The 27,963-nt window shown below is 44.5% G+C and overlaps 1 protein-coding gene across 1 annotated transcript in view; it reads left to right on the top strand.

Annotated features, from left to right (window-relative positions):
• Window positions 1-26,758, top strand: part of NFATC3 (nuclear factor of activated T cells 3) — a 734,948-nt gene extending 708,190 nt beyond the window's left edge. The window contains exons 11-12 of the mRNA XM_040327757.1: window positions 26,364-26,464; window positions 26,545-26,758. Of these exons, the coding sequence (XP_040183691.1) occupies window positions 26,364-26,464; window positions 26,545-26,598 (155 nt within the window). The 3' untranslated portion in view covers window positions 26,599-26,758. The remainder of the gene's footprint in view (window positions 1-26,363; window positions 26,465-26,544) is intronic.
• The last annotated feature ends 1,205 nt before the right edge of the window (window positions 26,759-27,963 follow it).

Raw genomic sequence — 27,963 nt, 5'->3', positions numbered from 1 at the left:
TTATTTTGTTTGTTTATTTTTTTGTGGTTGAACTGGATGGACTTGTGTCTTTTTTCAACCTGACTAACTATGTAACTATGTAACTATGTAAAACTGAACTGCATATTCCAGATGAGATCTTACTAATGATTTGTACAGGGGCAAAATTATCTCTCTCTCTCTCTCTCTCTCTCTCTGGAGTCCATACCTCTCTTAATACAAAAAAGGACTTTGCTCGCTTTGGAAACCACAGCTTGGCATTGTATGCCATTATTGAGCTTATGATCTATCAAAATCCCCAGATCCTTTACTATGTATCCCTCCAGTTGTACTCCCCCTAGTATGTATGATGCATGCATATTCTTAGCCCCCAAGTGCATAACTTTACATTTATCAACATTAAACCTCATCTGCCACCTTGTCGCCCAATTAGACAGAGCATTGAGGTCGGCTTGTAAATTGGCGACATCCTTTAAAGACGTTATTCCACTGCATAGCTTGGTGTCATCTGCAAAGGCAGAAATGTTACTTTTGATCTCAGAGCCAATATCATTTATAAAGATATTAAAAAGTAAGGGTCCCAACACTGAACCTTGGGGTACACCACTGATAACCTTCGACCATTCAGAGTAAGAATCATTAACCACTACTCTCTGAATTCTGTCTTTTAGACAGTTTTCTATCCATTTACAAACTGATATTTCCAATCCTGTAGACTTTACCTTACACATGAGCCGTGTGTGGGGAACTGTATCGAACGCTTTTGCAAAATCCAGGTATACCACGTCCACTGCCACGCCTCTGTCCAAGGTTATACTTCCCTCTTCATAAAAAGAAATCAGGTCTGTCTGACAACTTCTGTCTTTCATAAATCCATGCTGCCTGTTGCTTAAATAGTTTTTTTCCAGCAAGAACTCCTCTATGTGGTCTTTTATTAATCTCTCCAGTATCTTCCCAGCTATAGAAGTTAAGCTAACAGGTCTATAGTTACTTGGTAAAGACTGTGTTCCCTTTTTAACCACTTTAGACCCGGACCAAAATGCAGCAAAAGGACCGGCCAGGTTTTGCGATTCGGCACTGCGTCGCTTTAACAGACAATTGCGCGGTCGTGCGACGTGGCTTCCAAACAAAATTGGCGTCCTTTTTTTCCCCACAAATAGAGCTTTCTTTTGGTTGTATTTGATCACCTCTGCGGTTTTTATTTTTTGCGCTATAAACAAAAATAGAGCAACAATTTTGAAAAAAATTCAATATTTTTTACTTTTTGCTATAATAAATATCCCCAAAAAATATATATAAAAAAATGTTTTTTCCTCAGTTTAAGCCGATACGTATTCTTCTACCTATTTTTGGAGAAAAAAAATCGCAATAAGCGTTTATCGATTGGTTTGCGCACAATTTATAGCGTTTACAAAATAGGGCATAGTTTTATTAATTATTTTTTTTTACTACTGATGGCAGTGATCAGCGATTTTTTTCGTGACTGCGACATTATGGCGGACACTTCGGACAATTTTGACACATTTTTGGGACCTTTGTAATTTTGACAGCAAAAAATGCATTTAAAATGCATTGTTTACTGTGAAAATTACAGTTGCAGTTTGGGAGTTAACCACAAGGGGGCGCTGAAGGGGTTATGTGTGACCTCATGTGTGTTTACAACTGTAGGGGGGTGTGGCAGGTGTGACGTCATCGATTGTGAATCCCTATAAAAGGATCACGCGATCGATGCCGCCGCCACCACAGTGAAGAACGGGGAAGCTGTGTTTACATACAGCTCTCCCCATTCTTCAGCTCCGGGGACCGATCGCGGGACTCCAGCGGCGATCGGGTCCGCGGGTCCCGCGGTCACGGAGCTTCGGACTGGGTCGCGGGCGCCTGCGACCCACGGCTGGACAATAGAACAGCACGTACCTGTACGTGCATGTGCCCAGCCGTGCAATTCTGCCGACGTATATGTGTAGGAGACGGTCCTTAAGTGGTTAAATATGGGCACTACATTGGCCCTGCGCCAATCCAGTGGTACTATTCCTGTCATTAATGAGTCCCTAAAAAATTGGATACAATGGCTTTGAAATGACAGAGCTCAATTATTTTAAGACCCGTGGGTGGATGCCATTAGGCCCAAGTGCTTTATCCACCTTTATTCTGTCTAAATATTTCTGGACCATATCACTTTTGAGCCAGTGTGTATCATTTGAGGCTTTGTCACTACCACCCTCATTATGGACATGAGCTCCCCCATGCTTCTTTGTATACACAGAGCTGAAGAAAGTATTTAATAAATTAGCCTTCTCTTTGTCCCCAGTCACCTACTCTAGATTATTTTGTAAAGGGCCTACATGCTCAGACTTGACCTTTTTAGTATTAATATATTTGAAGAATTTCTTGGGGTTTGTCCTACCATCTTTTGCAATCTGTCGTTCATTTTGAGTTTTTGCATCCTTGATTTCCTTTTTACATATCCTGTTATATTCTTTGTAACATTTAAACGACAATAGTGTTCCTTCATGTTTTATATTTTTTAAAAGCTCTTTTCTTATAGTTTATAGCTTTTTTAACTTTGGCCGTGAGCCACAAAGGTTTTATTTTTAGCCTTTTAAACTTATTGCCCATGAGAATATACTTTGCAGTGAGTTCACAAACAGTCTTTTTGAGGAATTCCCATTTCTGTTCTGTGCCCATTGATGCCAATATTCTCTCCCAGTCTAAGTCCTGGAGAGCAGCCCTCATCCTTGGATTTGGAAGTTTGCCCTCTTGAAATTAAGTGTTTTTATTTTTCCTGAATGTGGTTTTTGCTTACAGCTAACATCAAATGAAATCATGTTATGGTCACTGCTACCCAGGTGTTCTTTTATCTGAACATTAGTAATACGCTCTGCATGGTTTGAGATTACCAGGTCCAACAGAGCATCATTCCTAGTTGGGGCCTCAATAAGCTGGACCATAAAATTGTCCTACAATAGTTTTTTTTTTAATTGTTGCCCTTTAACTGTCCCAGCATAGTTACATAGTTAGTCAGGTTGAAAAAAGACACAAGTCCATCCAGTTCAACCACAAAAAACAAAATAAAAAAACACAGTAAAATCCTATACACCCAACTCCATACCCACAGTTGATCCAGAGGAAGGCAAAAAACCCCAGCGGAGCATGATCCAATTTGCTACAGCAGGGGAAAAAATTCCTTCCTGATCCCCCGAGAGGCAATCGGATTTACCCTGGATCAACTATACCTACAAATCTTAGTACTCAGTTATATTCTGTACATTTAGGAAAGAATCCAGACCTTTCTTAAAGCAATCTACTGAGCTGGCCAGAACCACCTCTGGAGGGAGTCTGTTCCACATTTTCACAGCTCTTACTGTGAAAAAACCTTTCCGTATTTGGAGGTGAAATCTCTTTTCCTCTAGACGTAAAGAGTGCCCCCTTGTCCTCAGTGATGACCGTAAAGTGAATAACTCAACACCAAGTTCACTGTATGGACCTCTAATATATTTGTACATGTTGATCATATCCCCCCTTATTCTCCTCTTCTCAAGAGTGAATAAATTTAGTTCCTCTAATCTTTCCTCATAGCTGAGCTCCTCCATGCCTCTTATCAGTTTGGTTGCTCTTCTCTGCACTTTCTCCAGTTCTCCTATATCCTTTTTGAGAACTGGTGCCCAAAACTGAACTGCATATTCCAGATGAGGTCTTACTAATGATTTGTACAGGGGCAAAATTATATCTCTGTCTCTGGAGTCCATACCTCTCTTAATACAAGAAAGGACTTTGCTCGCTTTGGAAACCGCAGCTTGGCATTGCATGCCATTATTGAGCTTATGATCAACTAAAACCCCCAGATCCTTCTCCACTACAGACCCCCCCAGTTGTACTCCCCCTAGTATGTATGATGCATGCATATTCTTAGCCCCCAAGTGCATAACTTTACATTTATCTACATTAAACCTCATCTGCCACTCAGTCGCCCAATCAGACAGAGCATTGAGGTCGGCTTGTAAATTGGAGACATCCTGCAAGGACGTTATTCCACTGCATAGCTTGGTGTCATCTGCAAAGACAGAAATGTTACTTTTGATCTCAGACCCAATATCATTTATAAATATATTGAAAAGTAAGGGTCCCAGCACTGAACCTTGGGGTACACCCAGTGGCGGCTGGTGCTCAAAATTTTTGGGGGGGCGCAAACGAAAAAAAAAAATTGCAGCCTCACTGTGCCCATCACATGCAGCCACTGTGCCATCAAACGCAGCCACTGTGCCATCAATTGTCACCACTGTGCCATGCCATCAAACGCAGCCACTGTGCCATCAATTGTCACCACTGTGCCATGCCATCAAATGCAGTCACTATGCCATCAATTGTCACCACTGTGCCATGCCATCAAACGCAGCCACTGTGCCATCAATTGTCACCACTGTGCCATGCCATCAAACGCAGCCACTGTGCCATCAATTGTCACCACTGTGCCATGCCATCAAACGCAGCCACTGTGCCATTAATTGTCACCACTGTGCCATGCAACACAGCAACTGTGCCATCAATTGTCACCACTGTGCCATGCCATCAAACGCAGTCACTGTGCCATCAATTGTCACCACTGTGCCATGCCATCAAACGCAGCCACTGTGCCCCTCAACTGTTGCCACTGTGCCAATTGTCACCACTGTGCCCCATGATGCCACTGTGCCCATTGTCACCACTGTGCCCCATGATGCCACTGTGCCCATTGTCACCACTGTGCCCCATGATGCCACTGTGCCCATTGTCACCTCTGTGCCCTTTGTCACCACTGTGCCCCATGATGTCACTGTGCCAATTGTCACCACTGTGCCCCATGATGCCACTGTGCCCATTGTCACCACTGTGCCCCATGATGCCACTGTGCCCATTGTCACCACTGTGCCCCATGATGCCACTGTGCCCATTGTCACCACTGTGCCCCATGATGCCACTGTGCCAATTGTCACCTCTGTGCCCTTTGTCACCACTGTGCCCCATGATGTCACTGTGCCCCTTTCCCTGTAAAAAAGCACTTACCTGAGGATTCCATGTGCTCCCTCGATGTCTTCTGCCGCTGTGGTGAAGCTTCAGCCAATCAGGTTCCTGATAACCAGAATCCGGGAACCTGATTGGCTGAAACAGCCGTTTGTCTTATACAATGAGCGCAGATTGCCTGCGCTCAGAGTATAGACAGCTGAGAGCCGGAGAAAAGCCTATCAGAGCCGCTGGCTTTGATAGGCAGTTCCCCTCAGCCAACCAGCTGCCGCTATTCGGGTAACCGGCGTCCCGCATCCGGTTATCTGAATAGACCAGGCAGCGCTGGCAACCAGCAATAACATACATTTGTGCATTTATGCACGAATGTGTGTTATTTGCGAGAGGGGGTGGCGCTGCAGCGCCCTCTATAGACGGCCGCCAGAACTGCGGCTAAAATGTCAAAATGACATTTTAGCCGAATACAAGTTCTTAAAGGGCCCGTTTTTTTTTTTTTTTTTTTTTTTTTTTTTTTTGTGACTGTGGGAGGGGGGGCGGCGCCCGTGCGTCCCTATGGACCGGCCGCCACTGGGTACACCACTCATAACATTGGACCATTCAGAGTAAGAATCATTAACCACGACTCTCTGAATTCTGTCTTTCAGCCAGTTTTCTATCCATTTACAAACTGATATATCCAATCCTGTAGACCTTACCTTACACATGAGCCGTGTGTGCGGAACTGTATCGAACGCTTTTGCAAAATCCAAATATATCACGTCCACAGCCACGCCTCTGTCCAGGGTTTTACTTACCTCTTCATAAAAGGAAATCAGGTTTGTCTGACAACTTCTGTCTTTCATGAATCCATGTTGTCTGCTGCTTAAATAGTTTTTTTCCAGCAAGAACTCATCCATGTGGTCTTTTATTAAACGTTCCAGTATCTTCCCAACTATAGAAGTTAAACTAACAGGTCTATAGTTACTTGGTAAAGACTTTGTTCCCTTTTTAAATATGGGCACCACATTGGCCCTGCGCCAATCCAGTGGTACTATTCCTGTCTTTAATGAGTCCCTAAATATTAGATACAGTGGCTTTGAAATGACAGAGCTCAACTCACCTAGGATCCGTGGATGGATGCCATCAGGTCCAGGTGCTTTATCCACCTTTATTCTGTCTAAATATTTCTGGACCATATCACTTTTGAGCCATTGTGGATTTGGGGCTGTGTCACTCCCACCCCCATTTTGGACATGAGCTCCCCCATGCTCCATTGTATAGCAGTGCCATTACTCCGGTTAATTTCTGGGTAGTTAAAATCCCCCATTATTAACACCCTCCCAGCCCTTGCAGCTCTTTCCATCTGTGCAAGGAGCTAAGTCTCCACCTCCTCATTAACATTGGGTGGTCTATAACAAACTCCAATGATTAACTTTGAACTATGCACATCTGTATGCAGTTCCACCCATAATGCCTCACTCATCACACTCTACATCCACCATGTCCTCTTTCACACTCACTTTAAGATCACTTCTCACATAGACACAGACTCCCTCCACCTTTCCTTTTTACCCTGTCTTTCCGAAAGAGTGCATAGCCAGGAATATTTATAGCCCAGTCATGTGAGGAATGAAGCCAAGTTTCAGCAATACAGATTACATCATAGCTCTCCTCATGCACCAGAGCTTCCAACTCACTTATTTTGCTTGGCAGACTTCTGGCATTGATTGCGGCTAGATTCAGATACATTGGCGCATATTTCTGCCGGCGTAGCGCATCTTATTTCCGCTACGCCAGACCAGCGCGGAGAGGCATGTACAGTATTCATAAAGATATTACTCACCAAGATGAGCCAGCGGAATGTATTTTCGATGGCGTAAGTGTAAGTGGGCGTCACCCCATGCAAATGATGGTCCGACCGTGTCGCAAAGAGATACGTCGGACGTATCTTAAACGGCGCATGCGCTGTGACGACGTGGGATTGTTTGGCCCCCTCTGCGCATGCGCACAACTGCGCCAGGCATAACCCCCTAAGATACGCCGGCCCACTGCCTACGCCCAGTGCATAAATAGGCCCAGACATGCGCCCGTCAAGTGCAAAAGTACCCAAGCATTTTTTCTTCCTGCTAGGACTTTTGCTTTTTGATTGTGCCATGTCTGCACCAGGTGAGAAGAAAAAGAGGAAACTGAATTTCTCCCCTGCTGAGAAGGCTGTCATAATAGAGGGCCTGGATAAATATGGGGCTTGCCTCTATGGGGCACAGGCTGCCACCACCAGCAGGGTGGAGAGGGATCGCATTGTTCTGGAAAATCACAACCCAGGTCAATGCCCTTGGTGTTACGGCTCGGAGCACCAGGGATATCTCAAAGAAATTTAATGACTTACGGCGGCTTGTGAAGGAGAAGCTGGGCAAGATGCGTCGACATGCCAGTGGCACAGGTGGAGGACCAGCCATCAGCCTGACCCTCACTGCGGACGAGATCATCATTTCCAGGTGCCTGGATAAGGAGCTGGTGGAGGGCCTGGAGGGATTTGATTCTGTCGAACAGCCCTTGAAGACAGGTAAGTGTGTTTTATCTTCTCTCTGGTGTGTATCATGTGTGGGGGGGCAAGGGAACATGTGACAAGTGTGTGGGCCCACCAACATGTGAATGTTTTGTGTCATCCACAGATGTGCAGGAGGTTGCCGGGCCCTCGTCGGCTGTTGGGCGACCCACCCAATCCCTGGAGGAGAATGACCCCACCTCACCTAGTGAGGAAGTGGAGGAGGAGCAGGTCACTCTGGAGGGAGGGGTTTTATATTGTGGAGGAGACCCCCAGACCTGTTACTTCCCCAACCTCCTCCCCCTTCAGGGATAGCCCCTTAAGGGCTACCCTCCCCATCAGAGATAGCCCCTCAAGGGCCACATCCCCCATCAGGGATAGCCCCTCAAGGGCCACCCCATCCAGCATGCCACAAGCCTCCTCTGCCCCAAGGAAGGCGACCCGTAAAACCAGGGGTGTCCCTGAGGAGTTGGAGGCGAGGGACCAGGCCAGCCAAACGCACCACATGTCTGCTATAGTGGGGGACCTGCACAAGGTGGCAGAGAGTCTGGCCTCCACGGCTTTAGACCCAGGCTGCCTGTGCACTCTCAGTGCAGCAGGCACTCACCCAGCAGGCGGGTCATAATGTGGAGTCCCTTTCTAGCCTGCAGGACGTTAGTGCCAATTGTGCTGGCATAATGACTTTTATGGGGGATCTACAGGCCAGCGCATCCGAGCTAGTGACAGAGGTGAGGAGCCTGGCAGAGGCAGTCCAGGCCAATACGGCTGCCATGCAGGTGGAGGGGAGGAGCCTGGCAGCTGGCATACAAGAGGAGGGGAGGCAGGCACGGCGCCACCAGCGCAATAATGTCACCCGCCAGCTGCGAATGCAGGCGGTGACTAATAACTACCTCCGCCGCATCGCCCTGGCATTGGAGGGCAGGCAGCCAGGGAGAGACCGGGGATGATCTTCAACCAGATAGCTCCCCCCAGGCGACTGCAGACCAGGAGCCTGGGCACTAGGTGAAGCCCACGCCAGGGAAGATGATTTTTTATTGTTTTTCTTATTGTCTCAATATTTGTATTTTTTTTTTAAGTATACTCAGGTGATGAGTTTTATTTTATTTGCACTCTGGTAATGAGTTTAATTTTATTTTTAATCCCTGCACCCTGGCTTGTTGGGGAGATTTTATCCCCACGGCCGTTTAAATGGTGTAGGAATATACAGCATCATAATTGGAGCCTTGACGTGGCGTTGCTGCTCCCAACTCCTAAATGGTGGACATGGGCTAATCCAATTTAATTGGGATGTGGGGTGTGTGTGCTAGGGACCACAGTGGTGTGCATGCGTGCATTCTCATTGTGCCATGATGAATGTGTGTTTAACGTGTAAAGAAGCATTCCACAAGGCATCTCCTGACTGCTGATCCCTCAGCAGACGAGGTAGCCTCGGTTAGGGGGGGACTGGGTGGTTGGGGGGTCAGGTCATCACGTAGGTCACAACATGCCCTGATGACCTGGCACATGAAGTTTGGGGAATACAACAGGGTACCCCCAGACTTATCCAGACTTACTCATCGGAAATGGGACTTCAGGAGGCCAAAGGTGCGTTCCACCACTCCACGGGTACGTGCGTGTGCTTCATTGTATCTTCTCTCTCCTCTGGTTTGGGGATTCCGGAATGGAGTCATGAGATGGGGTCCAAGTGCATATGCCGCGTCACCTGGAAGGGAAAAGACAGGAGGATGTTAGTCGTGCATGTGCCCCTCGTGATGTCTGCATCATGGGGGCGGACAGTCATGCCTGACACCCATGTCACTCACCAACCAGCCAGCTGTCCCCATACATGTTCTGTTCAAATTCTGTTGGGATGGTGCTTTGACGGTATATGAAGCTGTCGTGGCTGGCCCCGGGTGTTTGGCACAGACGTGCCATATGAGGTATTGGGCATCGGCTATCACCTGTACGTTGATGGAATGCCAATGCTTACGATTGCAATATATGTGCTCTGTGTCACGGGGGGGCCGTAGTGCCACATGGGTGCAATCAATGTCCCCCACGGTGCGTGGGAATTCTGAAGAAATCCGCCATTGCCTTCTGCCGCAGATGCTCCTGGGTGGGTCGGGTGAAGTGGTGGGACATGCGTCTGAGGATTGCGGGGACAACCTGGTGCATACATCTGCTCATGGTAGATTGTGACATCCCAGCCACCACTCCACTTGTTCTTTGAAACGATCCACTTGCAAGGAAATGCAGTGTTGCCAGTACCTTGACCAGTGGCTGCACTGCATGTACGCGGTGTGTCTTCCTGGTGATGTCATCATGCAGGGTTGTGGCTAAACCCAGGATGGCTTCAGGGCTGAATCTGAAGATGTGATACACCTCCAAATCACCCATGCCAAATACGTCAATGCGCGTTCTGAATATCCTCTCCCGTGCCCTCCTACGTGCCTGTAGACTCAGTAGTGCTATGACCACGGCTGCCCCTGGCATGTTGGCACACAGATGTGTTGTCCTGCAAGTGTTGTTGCTCAGCTCGTCTGAAATGGTGCTGCTTAGCTGCTCTCCAGCTGACTTGAGCAAGTCTGGTGCAAAGTTACCCCTGCTTTATGAGGGGTAACTTTGCGCCTGCTTTATGAGGGGTAACTTTGCGCCGGACTTTTCACTTACGCGCACCGCGCGTAGCCTGCGCCGGCCAAACGTACATTTCTGAATCGGCATATCTCCCTCATTTGCATATTTAAATACGAAAACAATGGAAGCGGGGAGATGCGCCCAGCGTAAATATGCGCCTACGATACGCCGGAGTAAAAAAGTTGCGGCGGCCGGAGTTAGCCTATTTTACGGCATATCTGGCTTTCTGGGTACGCCGCATAGATACGACGGCGCAAATTTACACTTACGCCACGCATCTCGAGATACGCCGTCATATCTTCTTTCTGAATCCGGGCCACTATCTCTATCTCTGGACCCCCCCCCCCCGTTGCCTAGTTTAAAAACCCCTCTAACTTTTTGGCCATCCTTATTCCCAGCTGATCTGCACCCTCCTCATTTAGGTGCAGCCCGTCCCTTCTATAGTACTGGTTATCAACTGAGAAGTTGGCCCAGTCCTCCAGGAACCCAAACCCCTCCTTACTACACCAGCTCTTCAACCACTTGTTTACTTCCCTAATCTCCCTCTGCCTTTCTGGTGTGGCTCGATTTGTACTGGTAGTATTCCTGAGAATACTACTTTGGAGGTCCTTTTCCTCAATTTAGCTCCAAAGTCCCTAAAATCGTTATTTAGGACAATCCATCTGCCTCTGACTTTGTCATTGGTGCCAATGTGCACCATGACAGCTGGGTCTTCCCGAGCCCCTCCCAGTAATCTGTCCACCAGATCCGTGATGTGCCGAACTCAAGCGCCCGGTATACAAAATACAGTTCAGAGCTTCAGGTCTTTGTCAGATTGCCCTCTCTGTCCTTCTAAGAATTGAGTCCCCTACCACCAGAATCTTCCCTTCCTTTCCCTTCGCTTCCCCCCCACTCTCACTGGAGGAGTTCTTCCCCTGGCAGCTCAGAGATTCCCTTAGCTCCAGCAGTGCCGGTCCCTGACTGGTTTCACCAATGTCACTCAATGGAGCATACTTATTGGGATGCTCCAGCCCTGGATCGGCCTCCCTGGCACTTGCCCCTCTACCCTTCCTGACTGTCACCCATCTACTATTTTCTAGTGCCTGCACCTCTTTGTCTCCACCCACCTCTGTGCTGGGCCCTGCCATAACCTGCTGGGTACATTTCTGGCTCTCCTTTAGTGTGGAGGGTCTTCCCAGTGCTGACAGTTGCTTCCCCAGATTCAGAACCTGGGCTTCCAGGGAAACAATGTGCTTACATTTTGCACAGCAGTAATCTCCCTCGATCAGATGATCAAGGAACGCATACAATGCAGCAAGATGTACACCGAGTCGCCTCGCCACACCCTCCGGGCATCGTACCTATTCATTTAATGAGGATTAGAGATTATACCTGTAGCGCCCCTCTGCTTTCAGCATGGGCACTACGCTAAAGTTAATGGGGAATTGGAGAGTTACCTTGCTCCCATTCATGGTTTGTTTAAATGTTGGGACTTCTGTCATTCCAGAAATGTCCACTGGGTCAGTCTGTGGTCCAGGGGTGCAATACCACCCCTGGCCGGCAGTTGGCGCCAGAGGGGTTCTGGCACAGAGAGTTTTCCCCAGCAGCTAATTGGAGGAGTTTTTCCCTCGCGGAGCATGCTGGGGGAGAGTTTTTCTGTGACAGGGGTCATGTGTTAAGAAATCTTCGCAGGGTCCCCGTTCCAGGTGCGGTATTCACCTTCAGGGTACGCGCATCCATGGACCCCGCCGGCGTGGCCCACTTGGCCAAAGCTGCAAACTGCCTCGAACCTCGTCCGGAGGTAAAAGGAGACCCCAGTGCTTCACTGGGTTCCTGGACCTGTTGAGAAAATCCCAATCTGGGATCGGGTGTCCGGACCACTGACAGGTATGATTTCTGTCATCCGGGGGCCTATATAGGAAAAGTCTACTGGGAGGATTCGCTCTCTTTATTCACTTAAGAGCCCTAGAGCCAGGTATGTGAGAGAGACCTGTTTCTCCTAGCTAATTCAGAGTGATGCTTCGGCTGCCAGGCCTATCATAGGGGTCTGTCCAGGGGCACTTTACCCACTTCAAGCAGAGTGGCGACGAGTAGCAAAAATTGGTACTATATAGAGCAGTACTGACTGCTCCATTTGATATCCAGGCCTGATACCGCAGGGTTCTCTTTCTTTCCTTCATCAACCTTGACCTTTCCAATTTATGTTGATGTTGGCCGTGTTTGGCCTGGACAATAAAGCATTGAAAAACCCTTTTTTGGCTGTCTGGACCTTCGCTCACTACCGCTGTTCTCACAACTACACCCCTAGACAACGCCAGGGTAACTTGGTAGGCTGATCCCAAAATCAACCAGCGGCTCCTTCGGGGGTGAGCGCTACATACCCTGTCCAAATAACCTAACAACTAGCTTCCTGACACTACTACTCAACAAGACAATACACAGGTACTCAACAAGACAATACACAGGTACTCGCAGTCTGACCTACGTGCACTTGCAGACCCGCGTGCACCCACAATACACAAGTACTAACGATCCACACACACTACTCAGACAACACTCAGGTACTCACACTACACAGGTACTATGACCCCTGTTTTGAACCCCATGTTTTAAACTCTTGATTTTAACTCACCACTTAGTCCAGTTCCACTTGGACAGAGTTCCAGCAAACTCAAGATGAACAGGCTCAAAATGAGTTCTACAGAAATGTATATAGGCCTCAAGCACCTGCGACCAATTAACCACTCCCCTTAATGAGTAGGCTGAAGGAGAAAATAAAGAAAAAAAGGCTGTTTAAAAAGTGCTAGAAAAAGGTGTAAAAAAACTGCAAGGAAAAAGACCCAACAAGGACCTAAAATGCAACCCAGCAGTCAAAAGCAAAACGTGTTCACTCTCCACTCAAGGTCTCCAACCAACAAGACTGGCCATGATATATTATTTGACAAATTGAAAAAAATGTGGCTATACCAGCAAGATCAGCCTGGTCGGGTGATATAGGGCCAATTTCAGATGAACAGTGGGCACAGGCATTATCGGCAATACTCAGTCCTCCCTTTAGCTACGACTAAGCGCTGATACCCCAATGCGAAACACGTCAGCTATCCACCCCACTGTCTGCTGTGACTTGTAGTGCTGTTTCCATTTTTAACTATTAAAAGCAACATTTTAAGAATTTCTTGGAAGTGCGGCTGTCCAGTCTTTTTCTCCAGTTTTCACTCAGTCCTCTCTATCTTCACAACACAAATTTTAACACAATTATTTATCCTCCACTGGGTACACTTTACACCAGAGAAATTATTCAAATGGAAATGTCGAGATACAGACCAATGTCCAAGATGTGAAGGGAGAGTTGCTAATTCAATACACATGCTATAGAGGTGCCCTAAACTCCATCGCTATTGGTCTGGAGTGGTATCTATGATCAATGGTGTACTTGAGATAGGGTTGCTTATTGAGCCTGGGGGATGTCTTCTGGTTATACTGGATGAATCAAGAATCCCGGTGGAATATATTGTTTCAATAAATAGAAGTCTATTCCAGGCTCGTAAGCTCATTGCACAAAAGTGGTTATCACCACATCCACCTACTGTAGCAGAATGGAAAATACAAGTAAGGGAAACTTTAATTAAGGAAAAGTATACCTTTCCTACATAGAGGCTGTTTAGGAAAATATAAGAAAATATGGAGAAGGTGGTTTGATATTTTGGAGGTATGACAAGAAAGGAGAGGTTGGATGAGGGAGAGATGGGGGTAGGGGGAGTGAGAGCATGGGGATCGAGGGGGTGGGGGGTTGTGTGTGTTTTTTTTTTGTCTTCCCTCTCAATACGGGCTGGGTTGAATGTTGTTTTTGTTTGTATATAAAAGAAATAAAAAGATGATTTGATAAAAAAAAGACCGAAGGGCCTGGTATGTTCTTAAAGGGGGAACCCATGCCAGTTTTTTTATTTGTTTTTAATTTGGCGTGGAGTTCTCCCTCAAGATTCATACCAGACACAGCGCCTGGCATTGTCGGGGATCAAAGTTGGGTCCCTGTTCATTGAAGTCGGATGCATGTCGGACTTCAAGACGCAGGGCAAAGTTGGATCCAAAGTAGTACGACTGTCGTGTCTTACCAGTGTGAACCCATCCTAAGGACTCATGCCGCTTACACCCGACCATTTTTAATGGTCTAGAAAAAACAACGTTTTTTTCAACCCGATTATTGTTAAGCCTGCCTTGCCTACACACAATCGTAAAAAAAATGCACTAGTAAAGCGCGGTGACGTACAACACGTACGACGGCACTATAAAGGGGAAGTTCTATTTGGATGGCGCCACCCTTGGGGCTGCTTTTGCTGATTTTGTGTTACCGCGTGTTAGTAAAAGTTTGGTGAGAGACGATTCACGCTTTTCAGTCTTTGTGCTTTAAAGAACGTTTTCTGGTGTTCAGTTTGTGCTTGTGGGTTCGTATCTGTCTTTCAGTGCTTGTAGTCAGTTCGTATCTGTTTTTGCAGTGCGTTCTTGTCCACTCACTACTGTTTTTCAGGTCGTTGTTCAGTGCGTTCTTTTAGTTTGTTCTGATTAGACGAGTGCTTGGTGCTGGGATTTCTGCTTTATCCCGGCTCCGGTCCATGAACAGGGTGAGGAGGAGTTTGTGGGCCAAGGATTGGTTGCTCCAGCGGCACCAATTCTGTCATATGCCTCTGCTGCGGGAGATCCAGGAGAATAGCCCTGATGCCTTCAGGAATTTTCTTAGGATGTCTGACCCTGTTTTTCAGCAGCTCTTGGCTTTGGTGTCTCCCTATATCACCAGGCAGGACACCGTTATGCAGGAAGCCATCACTGCTGAGCAGAGGCTAGTTGCTACGTTGCGCTACCTAGCAACAGAGAGAAGCTTGCAGGACCTCACGTTTTTGACAGGCATATCCCCCCAGGCTCTGGGGATCATAATCCCAGACACCTGTTCTACTATAATCCAAGTCCTGCAGGAGGACTATATTAAGGTAAGTTTTGTCCTTTTAACCTCACAATCTATGTATTTAATGCTTGCTAATGTATTGTATTTTTTGAATCAGCCCCTAATTAACATGATTGTAATATGCTGTGAATGTCCCCTTTGTCCCCATGCCTGCTGTAAGCTTTTAATGCTCTTTTTTGGCCATGCATATTTCCAATAGCCAACCTCTCCAGCATTCTATTCTGGGCCCAAACACACCTAGCCTAGTCACTTCCCAATGTATTTTGTCTGCTCCATTGTAGTGCTTGACCCACCCCCCCTAAAATGTGTGCATTTAATATTTTTTTGCAATTCAGACGAGTGCTAGAGCCTTTATTTCTGAAGTCCCCAACTCATCTTGAACCCCCCTCCCCATAATAAAATGTATTGGGCCATCAGAGGTGGTGAGGAATCTGATTAGTGATCCATTTTTTTTGTCTCAAAACTCCTTCAAATTAACGATGTACTGATGTTTTGGCAAGAATGTTTTTGGATAATCTGATTGCAATGTTTGTCTTAAAGTATTTTTTATTTTTTTTTGTTACTCTACAGTTCCCTTCTACACCACATGAATGGCAGACTGTGGCATCAGAGTTTTCCCAGCGTTGGAACTTTCCAAACTGTGGAGGAGCAATTGATGGCAAGCATGTCCGCATCGTGCCACCACCCTGTTCGGGGTCCTATTATTTTAATTATAAAGGGTTCCACAGTATCGTGCTGATGGCGGTGGTGTCGGCCAATTATGATTTTCTATTTGTGGATGTGGGGAAAAATGGGCGGATGCCTGACGGCGGAGTGTTTGCCCAACCGTAGTTCGCCCAATGGCTCCAATCAGATGACCTGGCATTGCCACCTGCAGCAGAGAATGAAGAGGGACTACCCTTCGTGTTCATTGCAGATGAGGCGTTTGCGCTGGGTCCCCACCTGATGAGGCCTTTTCCCCAAAGAACCCTCACCCCTGAGAGGAGGGTGTTTAATTACAGGCTGGCCAGAGCCAGAAGGGTGGTAGAAAATGCCTTTGGCATCATGGCCAGCCGTTTCCACCTATTTCTCACCTCCATCAACCTCGTGGAGTACGAATGGAACCATGTAGTGATGTGCTGTTGTATTCTCCAAAACTTTTAAAAAATAAAAATGTAAACAATGATTTAGCTTCCATCAGGCATGAGGCCACTCAACAATCCCAAATGGCATTGCCGGCCCAGGAAGCTGGCCCTACAGGCTTGGCCCCCAAAGTGCCCGTGATGTCCGCCAACAATATGTTGATTATTTTATGGGTAGGGGGGCCATTGCAATGCCTGATGAAGTTTGAAGAAAAATGTTAAATAAAAATGTATTTTCTAATGAAAAGTCTGTTTATTTTTTTATTTGGGTTTCTTTTATCTTTTTCCTAGGTTGTCCTAGTGCACTTGTAGTGCCATGTGTATTTTCCTTTACTAAATACCCATCATTGTCAATGTAAACTCCACAAATATTTTTTTGTTCTTTTAGGCAACATTGATATAAGAACATATAAAATATAGATGCGCTAATATTAACTTAAAAGGTGATAAAACGTACAAAGAAAACTAATCAGGGGGAACACTCCATAAACTGTGAATTACTAATATGTCCTTAATTAGCGCTGTGATAAGATGATACAGGCACTCACAGACAGGGATTGCATGAAAGAAAAGAGAAAAACCTCATTGCGCAATATTCGATGACAGATCAAAAATGTAATCAGAGCATTGACATATGCACTCACGAATCCCCGCTTTCAGTAAAGCATGAAAACGCCGCTCAGTGTGCTGTTTCCTCAGCTCGATCCGATGCACTCGGATTCGATCGCAGGCTCCTCCCTACGCGTTACGTCACAGGCACGCGACTTACTCATGGGTTCCTCCCAGTCGCGTAAGTGACGTAACTCGTAGGGAGGAGCCTGCGATCGAATCCGAGTGCATCGGATCGAGCTGAGGAAACAGCACACTGAGCGGCGTTTTCATGCTTTACTGAAAGCGGGGATTCGTGAGTGCATATGTCAATGCTCTGATTACATTTTTGATCTGTCATCGAATATTGCGCAATGAGGTTTTTCTCTTTTCTTTCATGCAATCCCTGTCTGTGAGTGCCTGTATCATCTGATAACAGCGGTGGAGGGCTGGATTAGCATTCAGATTGAAGAGAGTGATTTTTCCCTGCATGGAATCCTGCTAATCACTGTGCACTAATTAAGGACATATTAGTAATTCACAGTTTATGGAGTGTTCTCCCTGATTAGTTTTCTTTGTACGTTTTATCACCTTTTAAGTTAATATTAGCACATCTATATTTTATATGTTTCACTGTTTGGATTTGGTATCACTCAAGATAGCAGCTATATTATTTGTTTTTTTATTTAGGTGCACGTGGAATTGATTATTTAATTAGCGCTGTAGTATATTTTTCACATTAATTGATATAAGAAGCCACACATTGTTGAGTATCAAATATTTGTTATTGTTTCACATTTTATAAGTGTTTTTTTTTGGGTTAAACTTTTTTTGAAAATATGATTTTTTTTTTTTTTGCAAAAAATAAATAAAAAAAAAAGGGTAAAAATATAACTTTTTTTGCTAATAATCTAAAAAAAAAATTATAATCTAAAAAAAATTACGCTTTGTCGTTTCATGTTCGTGGGCACAATAATTGGTCGTATGAATCATCGTTCATTCGCTCACTAATAATAAAATACGATCTTTTTGTCTGATACAGTGTTTTAACTACATTTGACAATGCCTAAATAGGCATGATGAAATTTCTAAAACACTGTATCAGACAAAAAGATTGTATTTTATTATTAGTGAGCAAATGAACAATGATTTATACGACCAATTATTGTGCCCAAGAACATGAAACTTGACTGTACTACATTAAAGAAAAAGCACATGCAGCCACCATGATATTAATACTAATATGAAGTACACAGGAAAACTACTTACTTTTTCTAATAACTCTTTTAATTTTCTGGTATTGCTTCGGCTCCCTCAATTTGATGTCAATCCATCTTTTGCAGAGCTGTTCCTTGGATCTGCGCACCCCAAATTTGAGGTACAGAGTTTTGACCACTTTGTCCATTATTTGGGCCTTCGCCTTATTAGGGTATTTGTATGGGCCATGTTTAGCATCATAATCCTCCCTCCTCAATATTGCCTCAATTTCCACCATCTCCTCAAATGCCATGTTTGTTGCCTTGTATCTCAAGGATCTGGGGTATGGTTCCGCTCCTCGGTTGAGGTTGCCACTTGCTGAGTGTCCGCCATATTGTCTTGCACTAGATGAGTGAGAAGGGGTGGGAAAAGTACTAGAACAAACGTCAGGGGCGGGGAAAACGTGCGGAGCTTCATGCATGCACAGTGTATATAACGGTAATCCACATTGGTCAAAACGACATTCAGTGTGTTAAAGAAGGCGGAAGGAACGAACGTGTACACCAACGGTACGTAACATTATTTTGACTTTATTGATCAGTGGATGAGTTTGTGACCTATATATAGTGAGATTATTAGTAGAGGCTTGACTGACATTAGCTTTTTTTGTATTGATTTTGACTTGCATAAATCATGCATGCCTTCAAAGATCAGGACTCCATGACCGAGTTTTTGCAGAGATAGAAGGAACTGCCAATTTTATGGCAGACAAAAAGCAATTTCAATAAAAACAAAGAAGCCAGGAAGGAAGCACTGGAGAGCCTGCTTGCATTTGTGAAGACAAAGATCCCCACAGCAACAATCAAGGATGTCAATGAAAAATTGGGACCATTAGGGGCACATATCGGTCTGAACGAGTGAAAGTCATCAAATCTATGAGGTCAGGAGCAGCTGCAGATAAGATCTACAAGCCAAATCTATGGTACTATAGCCAACTCCATTTCCTGGATGATCATCTGGAGTCGAGGGAATCCCTTTCAACCCTTCCCCCCAGAAACAGATCCAGCCTTCCCTGCAGCCAACCCTCCAGCCTTCCCTGCAGCCATCTTCGGCGGAACAACCGGAGTTCCTGGAGGAGCCTGATTGTGCCACATGGAGCCAGGTATTGTAATTTGCTAATGATTTTTTGTACTAAAAGTATAATGATGTCAAATAGATGTTACTAGTGCTAAAAATTTAAGGATTGAACTAAAAGTGTTGGACATATCAATAGACAGTAGTGGCCAAAAATAATGGGGACAAGAATGAAAAATGCAGGGGTCAGAATGATTGTCTTTAATATTTCTTAGCATTCAATTTGCATCTGTCATGAGGTGAAAAATGTGTGTGATAGATGAAGACCAAAAATTAACTATGTACCTTTTTTATACACAGACAGAGCAAGGCCAGGAGGAGCAGACCCCAGTGGGACACAGGAGGAGGCAGACCCCAGTGGGACACAGGAGGCGGCACACAAGGTCGCAGATTCCTCCTCTCCGCACTCCAGAGAAAAGGGGCAGGAGGCTTCTGCAAATGGAGGAGGAGACACAGGCCCTAATTAGGGAGGCTACTGCGGCCCTCAGAGAGCCCCCCACCGCAGAAGAGGGATTTGTGGCCCTAATTGCTAGCAAGCTGCCAAATATGGGGATGGGCCAGCGTCTTTGATGTGAAACGCTCCTCCTGTTCCTGCTTCTGCTCCTATTCCTGATCCTGCTCTTGTTCCTGCTCCTGCCACAACCTCTCCTCCGGGGACACAGCCTCCGAAGACTCGGTTATCGAAGGCTGCAGGGAAGGCTAAAACCAAAAAATTAGGAGATATGTGACTCTCTCATGGTCCCAATTTTTTTCTCGACATCCTTGGTTGTTTGCTGTGGGGATCTGTGTCTGCACAAATTCAAGCAGGGTCTCCAGTGCTGCCTTCCTTGCTTTGTTTTTATTACCTGAGTTTTTTGTTTGCCTTCAGCCTTTATTTTATTTAGCACCAGAATAAATGGATTTTTTGTTTTCTGACAAAACTTGACCATGTGTTTTTATTAAAAATAGAGTGTTTGCTAGTGAGTAGGCAGGGACATTTAAAAAAAAACATTTTCTAATTAACAAGGGACACTAACCTCCTTGTGGGTAACGAATACTAAATAATAATGTTGTTGTGGTAACTTGACACACTCCAAAAAAATAAAATAAATGGAAAGCAGTCTAAAATATTATCCAATTAAAACCAAAAAAGAAGATCTCCATTAAAAGATTTAAAATATGCTTAAATTTTTTTTGAGGGAGATCTGGCTTCCAAAAAATCAATAATATTCATGAGATGACAATAAATAATAAAGAAACAAGCTTGTCATAACTATGTGACAATATCAGCAGTAAAAGATTTGGATTAGTGTAGCATTAAAAAGAATGCGCTGCTCCCGTCTCATAACTTGCTTCTGAGCATGCACGTTTTTTTCATGTCGTTAAAGCCTACACACGACCATTTTTTACATTTACATTTTTTACATTTTTAACATCGTGAAAAACGGTCTTGTGTACGTGTAGATCTGTAAAGCACAGTGGACCAAAATCCCTCCTGAAATGTGTTCAAACCTTGTAACCATCTACAAGAAATGTCTTACCTCTGTGCTTGCCAACAAGGGTTTTTCCACCAAGTACTAAGTCATGTTTTACTTGGTGTTCAAATACTTATTTTATTTACTAAACTGCAACTCAATTTATAAAAAAGGTTATCATGTGATTTTTTTCTGTGTTTTTGGCTGATATTCTGTCTCTATAATTTAAAATATACCTATGACAAAATCTATAGACCCTTTATTTCTTTGTAAGTGGGCAAACAAATTCTTCAGGGGATCAAATAAATATTTACCCCACTGTATGTATGTATGTATGTATGTATGTATATACAGCGGGTAAAATAAGTATTAAACACGTCACCATTTTTCTAGGTAAATATATTTTTAAAGGTGCTGTCGGTAACAACTCATTTGATTCATACATACAAAGAAACCAAAACAAATATGTTCATAAATTAAGTTATGTGTAACAAAAATGGAATGACACAGGGAAAAAGTATTGAACACACCAACTGAAATGTATTTATTACTTCATACTTTGTTGGTAATGACAGCTTCAAGATGCCTCCTAAATGGAGAAACTAGTCGCATGGATTGCTGTGTGTGATTTTGGCCCATTCTTCCACATAGTCTTCAAATCTTGAAGTTTCCATGGGACTCTTTAGTTGATCTTTAGTTCTTTCCATAAATTTTCTATTAGATTCAAGTCAGGTGATTGACTGGGCCATTCTAGCAGCTTTATTTTCTTTCTTGGAAACCTATTGAGAGTTTCTGGGGTCAATGTCTTGCTGAAAAGTCCATTCTCATTTCATCTTCATCATCCTGATAGATGGCAGCAGATTTGTATCAAGAATGTCTTGGTATATTTTTCCATTCATCCTTTCTTCAATGACAATTTGCCAGTATCGTATGCTGAAAAGCAGCCCACACCATGATGTTTCCACCTCCAAACTTCACTGTTGTTATGGGGGTGTTTTTGGGGTGATTTTCAGTTCCAATTTACCTCCAAACATGGGGCCAGATTCACAGATATCTGCAGCAGTGTAATGTATCGTCTTTACGTTACACCGCCGCAAGTTTTCAGCGCAAGTGCCTGATTCACCAAGCACTTGCGTGTAAACTTACGGCGGTGTAACGTAAAGTCGTCTGGCGCAAGCCCGCCTAATTCAAGTGGGGCGTGTACCATTTAAATTAGGCGCGTTCCCGCGCCGAACGTTCTGCGCATGCTCCGTGTGAAAATTTCCCGACGTGCTTTGTGCGAAATTACAGCGCCCCAACGTATTTTTTGAACGGCGATGTGCGTTACGTCGTCTCGTATTCCCGGACGTCTTACGCAAAAAAAAAATTGAAATTTGACGCGGGAACGACGGCCATACTTTAACATGGCTGTTCTAAATGTAAGCCATGAAAAAGCAGGCTTATGTTTGCGACGGGAAAAACCGACTAGCGACGACGTAAGAGATTGCGACGAACGCGCGTATCTTCGTGGATCGCCGTAATCAGCTAATTTGCATACCCGACGCTGGAAAACGACGCAAACTCCACCCAGCAGCCGCCGGAAAATTACACCTAAGATCCGAAGGCTTGCGAAGCCGTACGCCTGTCGGTTCTTGGCCAAAAGCCGTTGTATCTTTGTTTGTGAATTGCAAATAAAGATACGACGCGGCAAATTTGAAAGTACGCCGGAGTATCAGCAGATACTCCGGTGTACTTTTTCTGTGAATCTGGCCCATGGTGTGTATTATGGCATCCAAAGGGTTCAATTTGGTCTCACCTGACTAGATGAGACCAAACCTGACCTGGGCTTTGGTCTCACCATGCCCAGTATTTCACAGGCTTGTCTAAGGTTAGATTCACACTGAGGCACGGAGCGGCTCACAGCAGGGGTTCGCTGCATCCCTGTTCACTGCTTCAAGTCTGATTTCAGTTCAAATTTTGGGCTGAATTTGGACCCGAAACAGACCAGAAGACGAACAAAACACCTGTGCAATTCGCTTCGGAGATGTGTGAACTTGCTCCATTGAGAGCTGGTCAAAATCTCCTGACATGAGAATTGGATGCGGGGAAAGCCGCATCCAATTCACAGTAGTGTGAACCCAGCCTCAATGTTGTGCAGAAAACTAAACAAGCTTTAACATGCTTTTTCTTCAGCAATGGAGTCTTGCGTGATTGAGTGTGCATATAGGCAATGGCGGTTGAGTGCATTATTTTATTTTAAACTACTATACCTGCTAATTCCAGGTCTTTCTTGAAGTTTTCGCAAGTGGTCCTTGGCTCTTGGACAACACTTCTGATAATTCTTTTCACTTTTTTGTCAGAAATCTCGCGAGGAGCACCTAGTCGTGAAATTATTTTCTTTCCACTTCCAGATTATGGCCCCAATAGTGCTTACTGGAACATTCAGAAGTTTAGAAATCCTTCTGTAACCAATGCATCACTATTTTTTGCAACAATAAGGTGAAGGTCTTGAGAGAGCTCTTTGCTTTTTCCCATCATGAGTAGGGATGAGCCGAACAACTCCCCCCCCCCGTTCGGTTCGCACCAGAACCTTCGAACGGACCGAAAGTTCGCGCGAACATTTAGAACCCCATTGACGTCTATGGGACTCGAACGTTCGAATTCAAAAGTGCTCATTTTAAAGCCCAATATGCAAGTTATTGTTGTAAAACGTCTTTGAGAACCCGGGTCTTGCCCCAGGGAGCATGTGTCAATGGAAAAAAAGTTTTAAAAACAGTTGTTTTTTTCTGGAGCAGCGATTTTAATAATGCTTAAAGTGAAAAAAAAATCCTTTAACCACTTAAGCCCCGGACCAATATGCAGCCTAAAGACCCAAGGTGTTTTTACAGTTCGGGACTGCGTCGCTTTAACAGACAATTGCGCGGTCGTGCGACGTGGCTCCCAAACAAAATTGGCGTCCTTTTTTCCCCACAAATAGAGCTTTCTTTTGGTGGTATTTGATCACATCTGCGGTTTTTAGTTTTTGCGCTATAAACAAAAATAGAGCGACAATTTTGAAAAAAAAGCAATATTTTTTACTTTTTGCTGTAATAAATATCCCCCAAAAACATATATAAAAACATTTTTTTTCCTCAGTTTAGGCCGATACGTATTCTTCTACCTATTTTTAGTAAAAAAAATCGCAATAAGCGTTTATCGATTGGTTTGCGCAAAATTTATAGTGTTTACAAAATAGGGGATAGTTTTATTGCATTTTTATTTTTTATTTTTTTTTTACTACTAATGGCGGCGATCAGCAATTTTTTTCGTGACTGCGACATTATGGCGGACACTTCGGACAATTTTGACACATTTTTGGGACCATTGTCATTTTCACAGCAAAAAATGCATTTAAATTGCATTCTTTATTGTGAAAATGACAGTTGCAGTTTGGGAGTTAACCACAGGTGGCGCTGTAGGAGTTGGGGTGCACCTAGTATGTGTTTACAACTGTTTGGGGGTGTGGCTGTAGGAATGACGTCATCGATCGTGTCTTCCCTATAAAGGGAATGACGCGATCGATGCGCCGCCATAGTGAAGGACGGGGAAGCCGTGTTTACACACGGCTCTCCTCGTTCTTCAGCTCCGGGGAGCGATCGCGACGGAGCGGCTATAAACAAATAGCCGCGCCGTGGTCCCGGATCGCTCCCCGAGCGGACCCGACCTCCGCATGTAGCGGGGGGGGTCCCGATCGGACCCCCCACCCGCTAATAGGCGAGGACGTACCTATACGCCCATGTGCCTGTACGTGCCATATTGTGGACGTATATGTACATGGGCTGGTCCTTAAGTGGTTAAATATCGTACCTGCTGGGTGTCTATAGTATGCCTGTGAGGTGGCACGTGTTTAGAACTGTCCCTGCACAAAATGAGCTTACTATAAGAAAAAAGTAATTTAAAACTGCTTGAGGCTTTAATGTAATGTCTGGTCCCTGCAATATGGATGAAAATCATTGAGAAAAATAGCATGGGTTTCCCCCCACTCCCCCCAGGTCATTACAAGCCCCTTTGGCCCTATATACTTTGAACAGAAGTATACAGGCGGGGTGCAAACAAGACAGGGACTGTAGGTTTGTTGTTAAGTAGAATCTGAACCATGTCATACTTTGCTGCTGCATATTGCACAATTTCCTAAAGAGACACTCAACAAACTACATGACACTTGTGCTTGATGAGGCCATTGATGTTCCAGTGGCGGCCCTTGAGGCTGGCCATACAGGCTTGGCCCCCCAAAGCGCACATGCTGTGCGGCAACAATATGTCGATTATTTTAGGGGTAGGGGGGCCATTCCAATGCCAGATGTTGGCGGAATAAATTTTTTTGGGAAAGAAAAATTCTAGAAAAAAGGGGGGTTGCCATCCGGGGCCCCCTTTGAATAAATTATGTGAACAACTCCTGTTCTCTAAAGGCTTCCATTATTTCTGCAAGTCAAAATTAAGCAAAAAAGCTAATGTCAGTCAAGCCTATACTACTAAGCTTTCTCCCCATATCTAGCCCACAAACTCATTCACTGATCATAAAGTCCAAAATCAAGTTACGTACCGTCGTAGTACACAGTCATTTCTTCCACCTTCTTCCACAGACTGTGAACGACGTTTTCACTAACGCGGTATCCCTTTATACACTGCGCATGCGTGAAGCTCCGCACGTTTCTCCGCCCCTGACGATCGTTCTAGTGCTTTCCCCGCCCCTTCTCGGTCGTTTAATGCAACACAACATGGAGGCCACTCAGCAAGTTGCAACCTCAAGCCAGGAGCGAAGCCAGGCGGTAGCACACACCAGATACAGGAGCGGGAGGTACAAGGCCACAAATATGGCGTTTGAGGAGATGGTGGAAATGGTGGCAATATTTAGGAGGGAGGATTATGATGGAAAACATGGCCCTTACAAGAATCCAAACAAAGTGAAGGCCCAAATCATGAACAAAGTGCGGAAGAGTATCCGCCATAAATTTGGGGTGCGCAGGTCAAAGGAACAGCTCCGCAAAAGGTGGTCTGACCTTATATTAAGAGAACCGGAGCAAATGGAGAAGATTAAAAAAGTCATTAGAAGAAGTAAGTAATTTTCATGTGTACTCTGATTATTTTTTTTATTATTGTGCGGCATGTGCTTTTTCTTTCAGGTTGTATATATACAGTTCAAGAATAGATGTCTCAAGGTTCATGTTTGTGGGCACAATGATTGGTCGTATGAGTCGTCGTTCATTCGCTCACTAATAATAAAATACGACCTTTTTGTCTGATACAGTGTTTAGGAAATGTCATCATGCCTATTTAGGCATGGACAAAATAGGAGTTTACACGGTATCAGACAAAAAGATCGTATTTTATTAATAGTGAGCGAATGAACGACGACTCATACGACCAATTATTGTGATCACAAACATGAAACTTGAGACATCTTGATCTATTTATGTGAGACTAATTTTTTATTTAATGTATATGTGTTCTTAACTACATTTAAATAATCCAACTTAAGTCAATATACAGTAAAAGGAGAGTATGCTCAGCAGTTGGTTACACATATGGACTCAGTAGCACAAGTGTTGGCCACAAGAACAACCTATTTAGGGTGTCACACAGAGGTGATCCAGTGGATACTTGGTGTGTTTCTATGTAGGAAACTTGGCCAAAGATAGAGAAATGTAGCAGCTTTGGTAATGCATACAATCCTGTATTAAGCTTAGAAGGATTGTAAAAACAGACAATTGTACCACACTTTATAAAAACAATGATTCATATTCCTCTTTCAGGCCTCTAATCTTTTTGAATCATGTTTCCCTTTTTTACAATCTCATAAGGCACAATCAAGCTTCAAGACTGGAGCAGAGAAACCCCACACATCATACCCAAGCCCCACCCCCGCGGGATGTGCAGGAAGTGGAAACTGCCACCACATCAGGTCAGTGTCATACACCACAGCTTCAGGTAATAGATGTAGGCCTGTATAATTTTAATACATGGTTTGTTTCCAAATTTCAGGAGGTTTTCGTGCTGGTGATGGTGGATTGGACACATACAGCGCCCAGCTGTTAATTGGAGAGGTGTTGGCCTGCAGGGCTGAAATCGAGGACATCCACATCTGTTTGGGGCAGATGAGAGAAAAAACAAAAATAGTGGAGCGAAAACTAAAGAATGTAATGGACGTTCTGGGGAGGGTTTAAAAAAACAAATATTGACAAATATTTCTAACCAAAAATATATTTCTTGATAATAATTAAAAAAAAATTCTATTAAGATATTTTTGGATAAAAAAAAAAATAATGACACATTTTAAATGTGAAAAAATAAATATTTTTGGATACTCAACAATGTGTGGCTTATTATTATATCAATGCTGCCTAAAAGAACAAATCTAGATTTGTGGTGTTTACATTGACAATGAGTATTTAGTACAGGAAAATAAACATGGTACTATGATAACCTAGGAGAAAGCTACAATAAACCCAAATTAGAAAATAATCAAACAAAGAAAAATACTAGAACAGGGGCAGAAAAATTGGGCCTTAGGCACTGGTGCCACAACACTGCAACCCCTCACAGATACTCTAGTTGGAGCACAGTAATAAGCCCTGCTGCAAAGTATTGCATCAACAATTTTAATTACACACCCCTGTTAAACAGGGGCAGAAAATTGGACCTTAGACACTGGTGCTGGTGCAAGAACTCTGCAACCCCTCACAGATACTCTAGTTGGAGCGCAGTAATAAGCCCTGCTGCAAAGTATTGCATCAAAAATTTTAATTACACGCCCCTGTTAAACAGGGGCAGAAAATTGGGCCTTAGGCACTGGTGCTGGTGCCACAACACTGCAACCCCTCACAGATACTCTAGTTGGAGCGCAGCAAAGAGCCTCATGCAAAGCATTGCATCAAAAATTGTTATTACACGCCCCTGTTAAGCAGGGGCAGAAAAATTGGGCCTTAGGCACTGGTGGCGGTGCCCAGAACCAACAATGTTCTTAGAAAATATCAGCAAGATCTTGAGGAGGAAAAGGATATTCAGTCAGCATAACAGGACAGTCACTCAGCATCAGCATAGGCAGTCTCCAAGGGATCTGACATTTCAAAAAAATTACTCAGTTACATCAGCATTAGGTGCTTGGTAGCTGGTGGTGATCCAAGCCTGATTCATTTTTATGAAGTTCATTCGATCGACGGTGTCGGTGGAGAGGCGCACCCTGTGATCGGTCACAAAGCCTCCAGCAGCACTGAATGTGCGTTCTCAAAGAACGCTGGATGCAGGACAAGCCAGTAGCTCAATTGCGTACTGTGCAAGCTCTGGCCAGTGATCCATCCTCAAGACCCAGTAAGCCAGAGGATTTTCGGTTGGAAAGGTGTCCAATTCTGATCTTGCCCCTAGGTATTCCCGCACCATGTAAAACAGACGCTGGGGATGGTT

This window comes from Rana temporaria, chromosome 11 (genome assembly GCF_905171775.1).
Source record: "Rana temporaria chromosome 11, aRanTem1.1, whole genome shotgun sequence".
In the NCBI taxonomy this organism is placed as follows: Eukaryota; Metazoa; Chordata; class Amphibia; order Anura; family Ranidae; genus Rana; species Rana temporaria.
The sequence above is the reverse complement of the archived record's forward strand: the minus strand, read 5'-3'. Positions and strand labels throughout refer to the sequence as shown.